At 52.3% G+C, this 15,881-nt stretch overlaps 1 protein-coding gene across 7 annotated transcripts in view; it reads right to left on the bottom strand.

The window, feature by feature from the left end:
- SDCCAG8 (SHH signaling and ciliogenesis regulator SDCCAG8) overlaps window positions 1–15,881 on the bottom strand; it is a 251,048-nt gene that overhangs the window by 375 nt on the left and 234,792 nt on the right. For 4 of the 7 annotated variants that reach the window (XM_058430698.1, XM_058430701.1, XM_058430699.1 and 1 more), the window contains 2 exons: window positions 10,274–10,400; window positions 9,452–9,687 (listed from right to left, as the gene is read on the bottom strand). In XM_058430698.1, the coding sequence (XP_058286681.1) occupies window positions 9,622–9,687; window positions 10,274–10,400 (193 nt within the window). In that variant the 3' untranslated portion in view covers window positions 9,452–9,621. Of the gene's footprint in view, window positions 1–9,451; window positions 9,688–10,273; window positions 10,401–15,881 lie in introns of those variants that run through there. The other 3 variants (XM_058430700.1, XM_032137422.2, XM_032137418.2) reach the window with 1 other exon arrangement.

The following is a 15,881-nucleotide window of genomic DNA, read 5'->3' as shown; positions in this document are numbered from 1 at the left end:
CGACTACAGACGCTCGTGCCTCTTAAATAAGGACAGTCAGTCTGGTGTTTGTTAGAACATGGCCAGAGAGCCATCTCTTCTGTCTGGGAAAGGACACATTGATTTGTGCCAGAATCTGTTTACTGAAAATTTATCTGACCTTACGGCAGGTAATTCTAGAACAAAAACAGGGTGTAGGCCAAGTGCCCCTAAGAAATTCCTCGTGAAATAATACAAGCTGAAACACCTCCAAATTTGTAGCTGCAATTTATTGTAACCTATACAAAAGTATTTTCACATGGAAACCTCGCATGTGTTGGGAGATGGGATTGGGTGTACTGAGGTCTTTTAGTTTTACACAGATACAAGTGTTCCAAAGCCACTTCATGCAAATCAGGTTGGGGGAGAATCACAAGTTCAGAAAGTATTGAATACTGTTCTTGGCCTCTGCTGCCATGGCTGCCCAATTAGTTTAACCAGATCAGGAACTAGAGTCAGAAGCCACTGGAAATGGTTCCACTCCACAAAGCATGTCTGGAGTTTCTACTGTGCACTGTGTGGGAAGGACTGGGCCACAGTCCTCGCCCTCTAGACTGTGAAGTCCAGAGAAAAGCCAGGATGGTATTTTCCAAATCCCGGTTTCTACGTCACATAAATTGTAACACACTGCAGGGCCAGGGGCCCAATCTGGTCCCTCTTTAGTTAGGAACCATCTTCCAAAAAGAGAAGTGGGCCTGCCCCTCCCCAGTGAGGATTTTCCAAGCTGGACTCCAAGGGAGGACTCTGTCAACCTAATTTAAGCCGTCATTACGTGGGGATTTCCAAGACAGGACAATGAGTGAAACTGAGTCCGCATTCAAGAGAAATATGTGAACATCAGCCTGTTGCCTTTTATAAAAAATGAGAAAAAGTAATGTTTACATTTCAAGTAGATTTCCCAGTGTGTGAGAGACCCGAGGACAACTTTTTCTTCAACAGGTCTGTGAGTAGTGGAGTGGTCTCAGCAGGGTAGTTAGTTAGAGTAGGTGGGGGGCCTGGCCCCAAGCTGAATGCAGGTGGGGCTCTGGCAGGAGGCCTCACTCCTAGTAGACCTGCCATCTGATGCACGCAGCCCTCCCAGGCCTGTGGAGCCAGGTCGACAATTTCCTGGGCCCACAGGGTGCTTTGTTCTCCAGGCCCTGTCTGAGTGGCCCATGAGGAGTCCACCCCATGCACTGTGCCCTACAGCCCCGCCTTTGCAGAGGGGACTCCCTTCTGTCCTCAGTGAGATACTCACAGCACGGAGACTGCCACCAATGCGATCCGATCATCAAATGCAGGGTTTGCACCAAGCTGACCTGCCCTCCAGGCCAGGTGATCAAACTGACCCAGCACAGTCCTGCTAAATGACTGGTTTGAATGGCCCTCCACTCCTGCTCCATGGATTGGCCACGTAAGGCAGGTGGCCTGGTGGCCTTGCTCTTGACACAGTGGCTTCCTAACCTTAGAAATGCTAGGATGACTGAATACAAAAGGGATAAGCATAAATCCCAACAGATTAACACTTCGAAAGAAAAACAACTCAACTCTTGGCTGGGCGCAGTGGCTCACACCTGTAATACCAGTGCTTTGGGAGGCTGAGGCAATAGGATCGCTTGAGTCCAGGAGTTTGAGACCAGCCTGGGCAACATAGTGAGACCTCATCTCTACAAAAAAATTGTAAAAATTAGCCATGTGTGGTGGTGCACACCTGTAGTCCCAGCAACTCAAAAGGCTGATGGAGGAGGATTGCTCTGGGCCAGAATTCAAGGCTGCAGTGACGAATTTTGGGTAGAAAACACACCCACATACACACAGTACAGAATAGGCGTAAAGACCTGAAGTAAAAGAAAAATGTGTTGCAGGATTTTTTGATAAGCTCCAGGAAACAGGCATTTCTCATGATGAGTCTACGTAATGCCTGTGGGCTCCCAGGCTACCTAGCAATTTATCATTATCGGAGCTGTTCCAGAAACAGGTGACTTCCTAATTCCGTGGGCCTGCACGGGGGTGACACAGATGTGCGGGCCTCACCAGGAACCAGTCGAAGTCAGCCTGATTCCTTCCTGCAGCAGATCGGCCACGGCCATCTGCATGGGCTTTGTATTTCCTGCGGTTCAGGTGAGAAGCCCCATATCCATCCCCACTTTCACATCGTCGAACTTAACCATTCACTGCGCAACCCCCCGTGCCTACAGCCGTGCCTGACCCATGGTGAGCGTTCAGTCAGTACTGGAGGGCTGGATAATTTATCCTAGGAGGTCACCGTTTTGTCGCCTCCATTTGCTGACTCTTCGGTAACACACATTTCTCTGACTGAGACAGAAGCGTTAGTTACAGCCCACATCTGGCTTATCTGCCATTAGGGATATCCACGATGCTTATTTCCAGAAAGTCCTATCATCAACACCACAGTGACCATGGTCTCATTGTCCAGGAGAGAAGAGCATGCGTATGCCAGTGGGACATGAGCCCTCAGCCAGTGTCTCCTGTCCTTCTGCCCTTCCATTTGTCATCATGGCCCTTGCTGTGGCCCTCCTGTGGCTGTCCTGCAGCTTAGAGGGGGCTGACAGGGCACCCTGGCCACTGCTCCCCTGCCGTGCTGTCCACAGGTGGTGGAAACGTGCCCCCATCTGCGGGCACACAGCTGCTAACCCATTTTCTTTGTTCTCATTTTAAATCCTATTGGAGTCTTCTCTCCACAAACCCTGCCTCGTTTATTTCTGTAGTTTGTTAAGTTCTGAGTGTAAGAAATCAGTTGCTCTGGGTGACCTGAACCGTTCCCCAGGCAACCACACTGTGGGGTCCAGCCAGCCTTTGCTGCTGCTTTGTTCCCAAACCAGCCAGAAAGGCCAGAAGTGGCAGCCCAGGGAAATGGTGGCACCCCTCGCCCCTGCTCACGGGAGACCTGCCCGGGCTTTGCACTTCATTCTCTCCATGGGTGGCTCTAGCCCACTCTTCTGAAGGTAACATCCCGCCCCCCCCCCCCCCCCCCCCCCCCCCGCTATCCGCTCTGCTCACTGGCATGCTGTCTCTGTTTGGCCAAGTCAAAACACGGTCCTGTTCCTTGTGTGCCTGGCAATAAAGCATCCATTTGTAACTGGAGAGGGCAGACCCCTCCCCCCACCTCCATCTGGGGCATTTCAAAGCTGGCCCTGAGTTGACAGAGGTCCAGGGCAGCCCCTGCCTCGCTTGGTGGCTCGCCTCCCGCCTCGGCCTCGTGTTCTGGGCACCAGGGCTAGGGCTCGGCAGCTGTTGCAGCCAGGCCCGGCTCCGCCCGCACCCGCTTGGGTACCTGCCCCCATCCACACATCCTGTGGCCTGAGAAGTTCATTTCCCTGCCCAGCCACTTCCCAATTCCATTCACTTCATTTCTCTGGGCCTTATTTTTCTATCTGTACAAAATGGTTATTTATCTCAAACGGCCCTTTCAAGCCCACAATGATCTCAGCACTAATCCTGTTGGTTTCATAATCATCTGTGCTGGGCTCTGGGTAATATGAGGCACTTCCTTTTAAAGGGAAGCTGGATCTTTTTTCTTTTTCTCTGCCAGAAATCAAGTGACATGGGAGCTAACACATGTCTCTGAAGCGACGCAGAGCTGAGATTCGAACCCAGGCAGTTTGACCTCAAAGTCCAGACTCTCCCATGCGAGGGTCTCCTGCTTGCTCTGGCAGATGAGGGGCAGCCAATTTGATATCTATGGAATTAAGCTGCCAAATTGAGAAGGCAACCTGGATGGAATAAGCCACGTGAGCTCTGGCTTGCCACCAATGCACTGAGGAGAGAGGTGTCCTCAGCATGCTGGGCAGAAGTTGTGGAAACGCGGCTTTGGAGCAGGACCGCCCACCTGTTAGAAGGGAGCACTCCTCTACAGAGCCGAGGGGCAGTCGGCCACCTTCAGGCTCCTGCGGCCCTGCTGTCCCCAGCACGGTGACTGAAGTTCTCGCTGAGGGGCCTCATGCCCTCCGGGTCAGGCCTTTCCAGGAACCTGGCTCTGCCAGCTGCAAAGCAGGCAGGAGCTCACGGTTAAGGCCATCCGGGCAGCGGCCATTCTTCCCTCCTGGCTGCCCGGCTGGGCCTCTGACAACAGCAGCCACACCGCAGTCAGAGTTCAAAGCCCTCCTTCCCTTCCACTGCAGGGCTTGGCTTTGCTGCTTCTGGGCTCCGAGAAAGGAATGGGGCCATAGAAACCAGAGAAATGGAAAGGTATCCACAGAGAAGGCCGCCTTGCACACATGAGGTGGGACTTTCCGTAAGACAGCATGTCGAGCTGGACTTGGGGAGAGGGAGGCAGCCCCACACAGGCCAGGGAGGCCCCAGCACACATGAGGCCGGGGTGGAGGCCCTGGCTCTGCAGTGCCGCCTGTCCTCCCCAGGGCACACCCAAGCCCAAGGGTTCCTTCCCAACCGTGGGGTCTGAGTTTGTCATCTTCCAGCTTTCCCAAGTCCCCTGAGTCACAAGAACTTCCTCTACGCACAGGCAGGTCTGTGTTTTATATGAACCATGTTTCCATGGTAAATAGATTTTAAGAATTCCCAAAGGACAGACAGTGTCACCAACAGCAGAGAGTGGAGCCTCTGGCTGCCTCATGTTTGAAAGTGTTAAAAATAAAGACAACACTGACATTTGGGGTTGTAATGTGACGGAATTACAGTCTTTTAAAGGCAAGAACCACTTATCTACACTACATGTAATATTCAGTGTTTTGTTCACTTGTCTAATTGGATTAAAATATTTAGCTCCCTTTAAAATCTTGATTGTGAATTTATATTGTGAAATGTAATGTCTGACTCAGGAAGCAATAAGTAGAGCGAATGTATCTGAAGGAATATAAAATTCAATTGACTTTTCTCCCATGATTCTTATTCTGAAAGTACTCACTCTTGGACAAAGTGAACTGTTAACGGAAGAGCAAGTCTGGCTAAAATGAAGCCCTATGCGCTTTTCAATATTAATTATACACAGGGTGCTCAGTCAAAAAACAAAAAGTTTAACTGTCTGCTGTTGGAGGTGTTTGGGGAAGTTTCTCCGAAGGTCGCGAGATGCTTATGTTAGACATGCAGCACCCGGGGTCTCGTGTCATTCTTTAAAAACACTCAGGCAGCAGGGAGTTAATGACATTTTAGCTGCATATGTTCGAGTTTATTTAAAAAAATATGCAAGTCACTTTGGTTGACAGTGTCTTGTACACAGTTTTGAAAGAATCAGGGCAAACTTTAACAGAGTCAGTTTTTATTTGAGAAATATTTTCTGGGAATGTATCAGTGTTTATTTTTGAGACTGACAATTCGGGTGAAAATCAGGATAAAAACAAAAAAACAACAATTTGGTTGAAATCAAATTGTTTGTTTTCATCTATTTAGAATTCTTTCCAAAAAATCTTGGTTCAGGAGGAGGCTCTTTAATTTATTTTATTCAATGTATTTGCTGTTCTATTCAAGCACCATCTGTCTTACAGGTAGCTAACTTTGTGGTGGCTCCTAAGTCAGCTGGGCGAGGCCCCCAGGGCTCCTGGAAGGACCACAGTAAATTAGGTGACACCTCCAAGGCCTAACATGGGCAGCCTGCAGCAGCTCCGCCTTGCAGCCAGGCCTCCCTCAGCAGGGAGTCTTGCTCCCCCAGAGCTGTCCCTTTTCTAGAGCCTCCCTTCTCCCTTTGCTTCCAGTCGCAAGGGGCCTTTCCTGCCTTCAGCATCTTCTGTGTCTCTGTGTCCCCTGCTTGTTTTCGGCTCTCTTCTATGAGTCCTTTGGTATAATGAGATAATGTCGATGATCTTGAATATAATCACATATGGCTGCTGGATCCATGCACAAGTTTAAATCAAATTAGAAAGTAAATTCACTGCCAAGAATGCTTAAAAGTCATAGGGCCAACTGATTAACCACTGACAAGTCAGTTTCCGACTCTGTTTTCTAAACTGTAAGTGATTCATATGAGGGGACTAAAAGGGAATCACTCCCCAGATTGAACACTGCAGACAGAACCAAGCAGCCTGCTCAGGATACGACGGCTACCAGAAAATGCAAGTCAGCTGAAACCGTATTCATTACCAAATAAGCCCGCAGACACAGAAATCATCCTGATGGTTGAGACCATCCTCTAAGTGGACAGACAATTTCTGTTTTCTGCTATCCCAGATGCCATTCCCCTCCAGACTCATGTTTCCTCACCAGCCGGCTCCAACCTTCCTAGCCAGATGTTAGAGCCCCCAGGCTCTGGGTCGCAGACCCCCGACCCTGCTCCAAGCTGTCAGGCCCTGCCCAAACTCCCTCGAGATCCGCTGCCCTCACCCCGAATCCCCCTCCCCCCACCCCCACCACCAAGGTTGCAGCCTCCCCCAGCCAGGGCCTGCCTCTCAAGAAAAGGCTAGAGTGTGACTACCCAGCTCAGGCTCAAACAAAAGACAGGCCAGGGTGTGTGTCTGGAGGCCCCGCCCCTCTCGGAATACAGCGTGTGGGGAACTGAGTCGAGGCAAAGCGGGGCTAGTGCTTCAGTGTCTGTTTCTCCACAAGGACAAGTAAGAGCCATTTCATGACATTTAAAAGCCATTTTCTTGAAGTTGTTTCCCCCAGGTGAGGCAGGAGATCAGTAATGCCATTATTTGTAGTCACCCTAAACTAAGAACAAGCCAAGAGGCTGGGCAAAGTGGCTCACGCCTGTAATGCCAGCACTTTGGGAGGCCAAGGTGGGCAGATCACCTGAGGTCAGGAGTTCGAGACCAGCCTGGCCTACATGGAGAAACCCAGTCTCTGCTAAAAATACAAAATTAGCCAGGCATGGCGGCAGGCACCTGTAATCCCAGCTACTTGGGAGGCGGAGGCAGGAGAATTGCTTGAACCCAGGAGGCAGAGGTTGCAGTGAGCCAAGACCATGCCATTGTACTCCAGCCTGGGCGACAAGAACAAAACTCATCTCAAAAAAAAAAAAAAAAGAAAGAAACACAGTTGGGCGTGGTGGCTCACACCTGTAATCCCAGCACTTTAGGAGGCTAAGGTGGGCGGATCATTTGAGGTCAGGAGTTCGAGACCAGCCTGGCCAACATGGTGAAACCCCGTTTCTATTAAAAATACAAAAAAATTAGCTGGTTGTGGTGGTGGGTGCCTGCAATCCCAGCTACTTGGGAGCCTGAGGCAGGAGAATCACTTGAAGCTGGGAGGCAGAGGTTGCAGTGAGCAGAGATTGCACCACTGCACTCTAGTCCGGGTGACGGAGCAAGACTCCGTCTCAAAAAAAAGCCAAGAAATGAGCCGAGAGCTTGAACCAGTGCCTTGAGCCCTGCCCACCGCAGACAGCACCGGGGAGCGGGGAGGATGGGGGTTCTCGTGGCCAAAAGCATCCATGTGGCAGCTACCACTACCAGGGGCTCCCTCTGCCAGCCATGTTGTTGTGAGTGTTTCAGAATTCAAGCGGAAACAATTTAGAATAATGAAGCCTGCTAACAGGCTAGACACTTCCTGTCGGAGGCCACAGGCCAGCCTGAGCCCCACCATGGGGCAGTGGGGCTCAGGACCGAGGACAAGGAGTGAAGGAAAGGGGTGGACTTTGCTTTGGAACCGCTGCCCAACCCATTCTCTTCTGGGTGTTAAGTGGACAGAGATGATTAGAGTTTGACATGCAAAATTAAGTTAAGCTTAACTCATCCAGGCTGAGAAAATGGAAGCCTTTAGTTAAACCAGCTCTAACCCGGACATGAGGGCAGCTCTAACCCTCAGCTGCCGAAGATCTGGACCCACAGGCCACTCCAGGAAAACAGAGAGGGTGGCTGAGCACTCCGGAACCCTCAGGCGGCACCTCCTCCAAAATACCTGCTCCAACCCACAGCAGCCTCACCCACATCACGGCTCAGCAGAAGCCTAACTCACAAGCTGATTCCATGACAAGAAGGCATCGCAGAGGCTGAAGCTCACTGACAGCCCCTACCTAGAGGTGAAGGCCAGGCTTAGCCAGAAAAAGCGGGCTCTGGGTTTAGATATTCAGCAGAGAGCTTGCAAACCTGGATCCCTGCCTCCTCTCTGACCACTAGTATTTGCAACTGAAAGCCAACATTCCCTCTACCAAATTTCTTTTGTCATGTTCATATTAAAATAACTCCAAGTGTAATATTTGAATCTGAAAGGCCGCTTTAGAGATGAGCCAGATGGGCCAGTATCAGATAGCACAGGATGGGCAAATCATTGCTGTTGCTTCAGGCAAAAGAAGAAAGACCTGCTAGTTTTTCTGAGGATTTTTTGAGGTTTGGGGTTTTTTTAATGCGTTTTGTGAAAATTTTGCAACTCATTTGGCAATAACCAGATTTTTAAAGCCCTGGAAGAGGCTTCTAAGCATCGGTGATCCATGTTAAGATCTAAGTGTGCTGTAAAGCAGGCAGATGGGGAGTTAAAAGGCAAAGCCCATGTTCTCCTGGTCTAGTCCAGAGCCCAAAGGAAGCTGCCGTGTGCTCCATCTTCCACAAAGACTCGCCACAACCTGAGGTCTGACCAAGTTCTTGGCTTTAGACGCCAAAGATTCACTCATGCCAGGAGTCACGGTCCCTCCCTCCTATGTGACAAGAGCCCAGTCACCTGCCAGGAGACCTAGTGGCCCCAGTGGCCCTGATCTTTGGCTAGCCAGGCCTAAAGCAGGTGCTGCTGGGGCCCTCCCTGGGCACCTGGCCACAGGGCTGGGTTCTGGACTGGGTCTGGTGGAGGATGAGGGGGTCATCCTGAAAGCAAAGGGGAGGGGAGTGGCACTGGTCCCACGGCTGCTGCTCTGCAGGCCTCTCTGCCTTCCCTGAACTTCTCCCAGGACGCTCTGAAGATGAGGGAGAAAGGAAACACCCTCACAGGTTCTCAGCCTGTGTGCCCAAGGGCCTGTGGGGCATCCTGCCTGCACTCAGCACGCCCAGTAGCCCGTGAAGCCAGGCGTGCACCATGCCCACTGTGCAGAAGAGAAACTGAGCCTGGAAAAAGGCTTAAGTTACTTGTCTGAAGCGGGGGTGGGGCCTTCAGCACAGTGACACAGCCTGGAATAATTTTTTATTCTTTCCAGCTCCAAATACTTTGAAGGTTTTCAGAATGTACTGTCCTCCGGAATCATCCCAACAGCTTGGCAAAATTCAGGTTCCAGGGCCCTGCCATGGAGCGTGCCAGGTGAGGCCTCGCCTCCTAGATTAGCTGTGGCAGTGCGGCTGTGGCTCGGCCTGCTCATTTACTATCTGTGAACACGTTTTGCAGAGGGATTTTGGACTGAGTGGGAAAAGTCAGTATTTACAGGTTCCTTGAACACAGGGTCATTTTGTAAGGAGAATGAGACTCCACTTCGTTTTCATTTCCAGATGCATTTTTCATATTAATCATTCCAAGCACTTACTGCCCGAAGTCCCCAGGGCACCCACAGAGCACCTGGGTGCAATCCTAATTAAAGGCGGAGGCCTTGGTCAGCCCACGGACCACCTCATTATCCTAACAAACTGCTTGATGGGGCAAAATGCACAGCCTCTCCGACAGGAAGAGAAGCGATTTAGAAAACAAGAGGTTTCATACTGCGTTCCAAACTCACCGGGACACTTTCCTTCCTCCCTTTCCCTGCTGGTGGCCGCGGATGTAACCTGAATGGGGAAAGCCTCAGCTGTGGAGTCAGGCTTAGCTTCCATTTGCGGTGCCCCTACTTGCCAGCAGTAACGCTTGTCTGGGCCTCAGTTTCCCTATCTAAAACATGGAGACAATAAAGTCAGCATCGCCTGCTTCTTCAAGGGTGAAGGGAATTAATGCATATTCTGTGTGTAACACTGCCAGGTGCTCTGCAAGCACTCAAGATATTAGCCCAGTAATCAGTCAGCTAACTTAGGACGAGATGCCTGTATTCCATTGAAGACGACTTTGCTAATTGGGAACACCTCTTTCCTCAACCAATTCAAACCATACACGACCTTCAGAGGCAGCTCAAGGCCACCCTCCGCCAAAAAGCCTGTTCTGCCGCCCACGGCCGTCCTCCCGCTTCTCCGTGCTCTCGCACCCTCCGCGGCCTGCACGGCGCAACTTGGCACTCGGTGTGGTTCCTTGATTCGCGGGCCTGGGTGTGTTCACCTGCACAGACTTTAACTCCCTCACCAGGACGGGCCCATGGCTCCGCCTCTCTGGGTCCTGCACTGTGCCCAGCAGTCTTTAGGACCTCCCTCCCAGCTTACTGCTAACCGATGTGATCCGTGGCAAAGCCGGCCTGTTGAGGTGCATAAAAGACCCACCTGTGACGCCCGCCCAAGGACTCCCACCTGCGCCGCGTTCTGCACAGTACCTGGGTCCGCAGCCGGTCCACCTCTTCCGACAGGCTCTGCCTCTCCAGGAGAAGCTGGTTCTGCTTGCTGAGGAGCTGCACCAGCTGCTGGGCTGTGGCCTGGCTGTGCTTATCCAGCTGCCTTAGCCTGGAAAAAAAATCCACCGCAGAATTAAAAAGGGATAATGTCAGCCTTTCAACAGGCCCAGGGGCTGTGTGTATCTGAGGGAAGCCCCTGATAGGGAACCAGGAGCAGGACCCCTAGGGTGACCCTGAGGTGCCAGGGTCTGGCTAGCAGTGGGCCCTTGGTACCCACTGTGTGAAGGTAACATTCTAGCAAACGTGCTTGGGAACTGGGAGCCATCTCAGTACACTATCAATTAGAAAACACGCAGATAAGTGGGGTAAGTAGAAGAAAAAGGAAACTTCGAACTCCCAAGCAGAGGTCAAAGATGCGGGGCCTAAATGCCGCCATTGTTCAGCTGGAGAGGTCTCTGGCAGGCTGAGCAGACGGCCGCCCCGGCTGGGGACGTGGGTGGGGGCCGTGGAAACCTGAAGTAAGGGTTTTCCATTATTAATCACTCAGTCAATCACGAGCTCCGGCATCGCTGACCAGATGTCTTTAAAGATCCTAAATTTGTCCTTCTGCTCACGGGCGCCCCTCTCCAGACTTGCTAATTCACTCAGACCATTATCCTCATCTGTCCACAGTCGGCTTCCTACGGCCAGCAGCACAGTCACTCATGGAACTGTTGGCTTTGGATGACGTTTGGAATTGAACGACTACCCACAAGTGTTCTGGAAAGAAGCGAGATGTGTGGCCTGCCTCACCGTCCTCACCCATCAAAAGCACCAGCAGGCACGTTAACTCGGATTCTCACAAGGAAACGGCCATTAAAGCTCAAGGTGCATTTCAAACTCCAGGTACCGAGCCGAAGACCTCGTGGGCCGTTCTGCGGACTCCGGCCTCTGGCTGCCCTCAGTTCGGGCTCTCCTGGGACTCCGAGCACAACTGAACATTTACACGGCCGCATGTTTGGGCCTTCGGGTTGGGATAGGTTCCTTTACAAAAAAGGCCGCACAGGTGGGCACAGGTACCACTGCCCTCTGGGAAACCCGGCGATGGTCGGTACCTGCCTCCCGCGCTGCTCGGCCCACACCCTCCCATTTCCCCGCGGCTCCCCCGGCCCTGCCCCACCGTCCTTCTCGGCCCCCGATGGATTTGGCTGGAGTCTTTGGTCAAGGGACCCGAGCCCCCAGCCCTGGCCCTTCCCCAGAACGCACCATGACTCCCTGTTTTCAGCCACACCCAGCGTTGTCCGGGTCTGCGGGGCGCCCTACCTGTGTCGGGGGAGGCGGGAGCAGCAGCCTAAGGCCCCCGCCCAGACAGAGCCGGCACTACGCATGCTCCCAGGAAGCCCCGCCCCCCCGGGCTGGGAGCCTCCGACTGCCACGCCCACAATTCCGCACCACCCCCACCCCCCTTGCCTACCCCCACAAGGGCCTCCTGCTGCCCGCAGGTTCTGGAGAAAGTGTAAGGACTCAGGGACGCCCTGGCGCCTCTTTCGAGCCTGGGCAACAGCCAGGCCCTACCCTGCCTCCAGGATCAGGCTGGCCTCAACAGAACAGCAAAGATCTTCCATCCAAGTAGGAGTGTTTCCCTGTGTGTGTGCTGTATATATATGGTGACGCTCCAACACCCCACCCCATCCTTCCCTCTGATCTTGGAGGAAAAGTAGGCTTCCTTCTGGCGAAACCTAAGGCCATCGCTGCTTTGGGAGGCCTCATCCGCCCCTACCCGTCCCCATCACGCTGGGGCTGAGGCAGCCTTTCCTGGGAGCTACTCTCAAAGCCACCCAGTGGATCACAGGAGCTCTCCTGCAAGGCCCTGGAGCCCGGGCTGTCCAGAGCAGCGAGCGGCCGGGAGAGAGGAGGACGCCCCGGGCCAGCGGACTGGGGAACCTGCCTAGGCCAACCCTCTGCATTCATCTGAGCACCTGCCCTGCTGTGGGGCCCAGGAGTGGGTCCTGTTGAAGAGACAGAGATGGTAACAGCTCTTTTCCTTGAGAAGCAGACAATCTGATGCTTCCATATTTAAATCAGCGGGTGAAAAGCATCATTCGCCCTTGAGCTCTGGAACCCTAAGGTGGCTTTTCCCCTCCAATGAAGGCCTACCCTAAAGTGGCTTTTCCCCTCCGATGAAGGCCTACCCTAAGGTGGCTTTTCCCCACCGATGAAGGCCTACCCTAAGGTGGCTTTTCCCCTCCGATGAAGGCCTACCCTAAGGTGGCTTTTCCCCTCCGATGAAGGCCTACCCTAAGGTGGCTTTTCCCCTCCGATAAAGACCTACCTGTGGAGAGAGCTACTGGCTAAGAGCAACTAAGGTAGTAGCCCCGTGGCTTCCTGCTTGCTTGAAAAGAATGGAACAGAAACGTGACAAATGACACCATGACATCGCTGCATGGCAAGAAGGTGCCACGAGCAGCCATTGTCCATGTGGTCCCTTGCCCTGTGCTTGGATCAAATGAGATGAAGGTCCTTTGGACCAATGGGTTCAGCATGTGGTTTTGAACTCCTGAAAAGGGATGGTAGCCCATCCAGGGCAATGGGCAGGGCCAAAGCCGCTCTCACAGCATAAACGCCGGTCATGGCAGGCCACCCTGGCTCCTTCAGCGATGGGGCCAGTTCTGGCCTAGACCTTCCTCCTATGGAGGCTTCAGAACCTGGAGGAGGTTTAGTCCAGAGTGCTTTGCAACCTGGGGGCCTGGGAAGGCTATAGCGATTACTGGGGTGGGAAGGAGGAAGGAGACACCACCCAGACCCGCTGAATCAAGTGCCTGGGTGTAAGCCCCACAGGACAGCAGGGGACCAGCTGACCAGGGTTTCCACACACAGAAGCACCCCTGCTGTGAGGAGTGAGATTCCCCCCAGAAGGGGCAGCTCTCCCTTCACAGCTAAGAGCTGAGGATGGATTCCAATTGACTCAATTTTTAAATCAACTTGAAGACTCCCAATATTACAAATATTGGGAAAAGAGATTTTTTGTTTGTTTGTTTGTTTTTGGAGGCAGAGTTTTGCTCTTGTTGCCCAGGCTGGAGTATAATGGTGCGATCTCAGCTCACCGCAACCTCCGCCTCCCGGGTTCAAACAATTCTCCTGTCTCAGCCTCCCGAGTAGAGTAGCTGGAATTACAGGCGTGTGCCACAATGGCGGCTAATTTTGTATTTTTAGTAGTGATGGGGTTTCTCCATGTTGGTCAGGCTGGTCTCAAACTCCTGACCTCAGGTGATCCACTCGCCTCAGCCTCCCAAAGTGCTGGGATTACAGGTGTGAGCCACCACGCCTGGCCCAAGATTTTTTTTTTTTTTTCTTGATATGGAGTCTTGCTGTGTTGCCCATGCTAGGGTGCAGAGGTGCTATGTCAGCTGACTGCAACCTCCGCCTCCTGGGTTCAAGTGATTCTCCTGCCTCAGCCTCCCAAGTAGCTGGGATTATAGGCTCCTGCCACTGTGCCTAGCTAATTTTTATATTTTTCGTAGAGACAGGGTTTCACCATCTTGGCCAGGCTTGTCTTGAACTCCTGACGTCATGATTCACCCCCTCAGCCTCCCAAAGTGCTGGGATTACAGGCATGAGCCACCGCGCCTGGCCGAGATTTTTTTAAAGTTATTTATTTTTGGAAAAGCCTCCAACCCTGCACAAACCAGCCTACCCTCTGTTAATGGCTATTTCATTGCCATCAGTCAGAAGAGATTTCTTAGGGTGTCCTAGACACATAAGCTCTCTTTTCTTTTCCATGGTGGTTACTGCTCTGTCATATTTGTGGTCCTGAGTTCACCTCTTCATCCACCCACAGTTTCAAATAGCACCGTTGATGACTGCTAACACCTACTGAGCCCCTGGGCTCACTGTGCCAGTTACCTGTGTACATTTAATTAATCCATAAACTACCTGTTAAATTCAATCATTATCTTAATTAAAATTCGGTACAGTCCTAGGAGGTACATGCTAGTATCATCCCCATTTCACAGATGAGAAAACAAGCTGAGATGTTAACTTGCACAAAGTCACACAAGTAATCAGTAGAGTCAAATCTACTGGAGTCAAATCGAGCCAGCGCCCAGGTGTCCTTAACCATTGTTAATGGTGGTTAACTCACTGAGTTAATTCACCAAATGAACCAACCCTTGGTAAACACCTCTCTTCTTTTTTTTGTTTTTTGAGATGGAGTCTTGCTCTGTCACCCAGGCTGGAGTGCAGTGGCACGATCTTGGCTCACTGCAACCTCTGCCTCCCGGGTTCAAGCAATTCTCCTGCCTCAGCCTCACAAATACCTGGGACTATAGGTGCGCGCCACCACACCTGTCTAATTTTTGTATTTTTAGTAGAGAAGGGGTTTCACTATGTTGGCCAGGCTGGTCTCTAACTCCTGACCTCGTGATCTGCCCGCCTCGGCCTCCCAAAGTGCTGGGATTATAGGCGTGAGCCACCGCGCCCAGGCAACACCTCTCAAGTACTCACTTAAGTCCTGGAGGCCCATCAAGGACAAATGCTCCCGGCTCTCCGGCAGTTCCCGGCCAATGGAGGAGAGACTCACTTGTAAAGAAACATGCTCAACTCAAAACAGGACACTGAGGCATGAAAAGAAATGGCCAATATTGCAGATGAAAAGCCTGGGAGGGCTTGTGCCTGCTTAGACATAGCTCGTCATCATCATATGCTGAGCACTTACTATGTCAGGCACTGTACTTATTGTTTATTTAGCACTCACAATTCCATAAGGCAGGAACTAATTATTACGCCACTTTAAGGTTAAGGAAACTGAGGCACAGACAACATGAATTATTCATTCAAAGTCACTCAGCGGGCAAGCTGGGATGGGAAAGGAGGAGTGGGTGCTGTCCTGGCCACGGCCAGGGGCAGGGCCTTCCCACTTGGGGGCGGCAGTGCAAAGGCCAATGCGTGTCTGGAAACTGCAAGCTGTACAGTGTGGCTGGACCAGAGGCTGCAGGCTGCTCAGAGGGAGGTGACGCTGGACTCTGTAGTCAAACCAACAAGTATGGACTCGGTCCTGCAGGCAATGGCAGTGCCATTTACCAGACAGAGGATGGCAGGAGGGACCGGCCTGGAGTAGAAGAGAAGTTCTGGGGTCAGGGCGAGTCCGAGGTACCTGTGGAACACGCACCCACCAGGCAGCTATGCAGCTTGGGGCTTACGAAGGGCCGAGCTGGAGCTGGAGATGAGTGGGCCAAACCTGCTGGGAGGCGAGGCCATGAACGTGGGGGCAAGATTTGCCTGGGAAGGGTTGGCAAAGATTGTCAGTGTGAGGAGTTTGTTAAAAATGCAGATATCCGGGCCCGCACCACCCCTGGCAGAGAAGCTCTTCTGCAGTGAGAGGGAAGGGCTCGCCCCAGGATAGGGGTTTAGGAACCGCCGCATTCAAGAGCTGGCAGCGGACAGGAATCCGGCAAGACACTGAGAGTGGGATCCTGGAGGGAGGAAAAAGGGAGATGAGAGTCCAGGGAGGAGAGGGGTCAGGGCGGAGTGGCCGGTTTGTGGGAAATGCCACCTGGTGGCGGAGCGCCCTGCGGAGGTCCCGGCCGGGGCAGAAGCCAGATTTCAGGGGCTG

The sequence above is a fragment of the Hylobates moloch genome, unplaced genomic scaffold, assembly GCF_009828535.3.
Source record: "Hylobates moloch isolate HMO894 unplaced genomic scaffold, HMol_V3 SCAFFOLD_18, whole genome shotgun sequence".
Lineage (NCBI taxonomy): Eukaryota > Metazoa > Chordata > Mammalia > Primates > Hylobatidae > Hylobates > Hylobates moloch.
The sequence above is the reverse complement of the archived record's forward strand: the minus strand, read 5'-3'. Positions and strand labels throughout refer to the sequence as shown.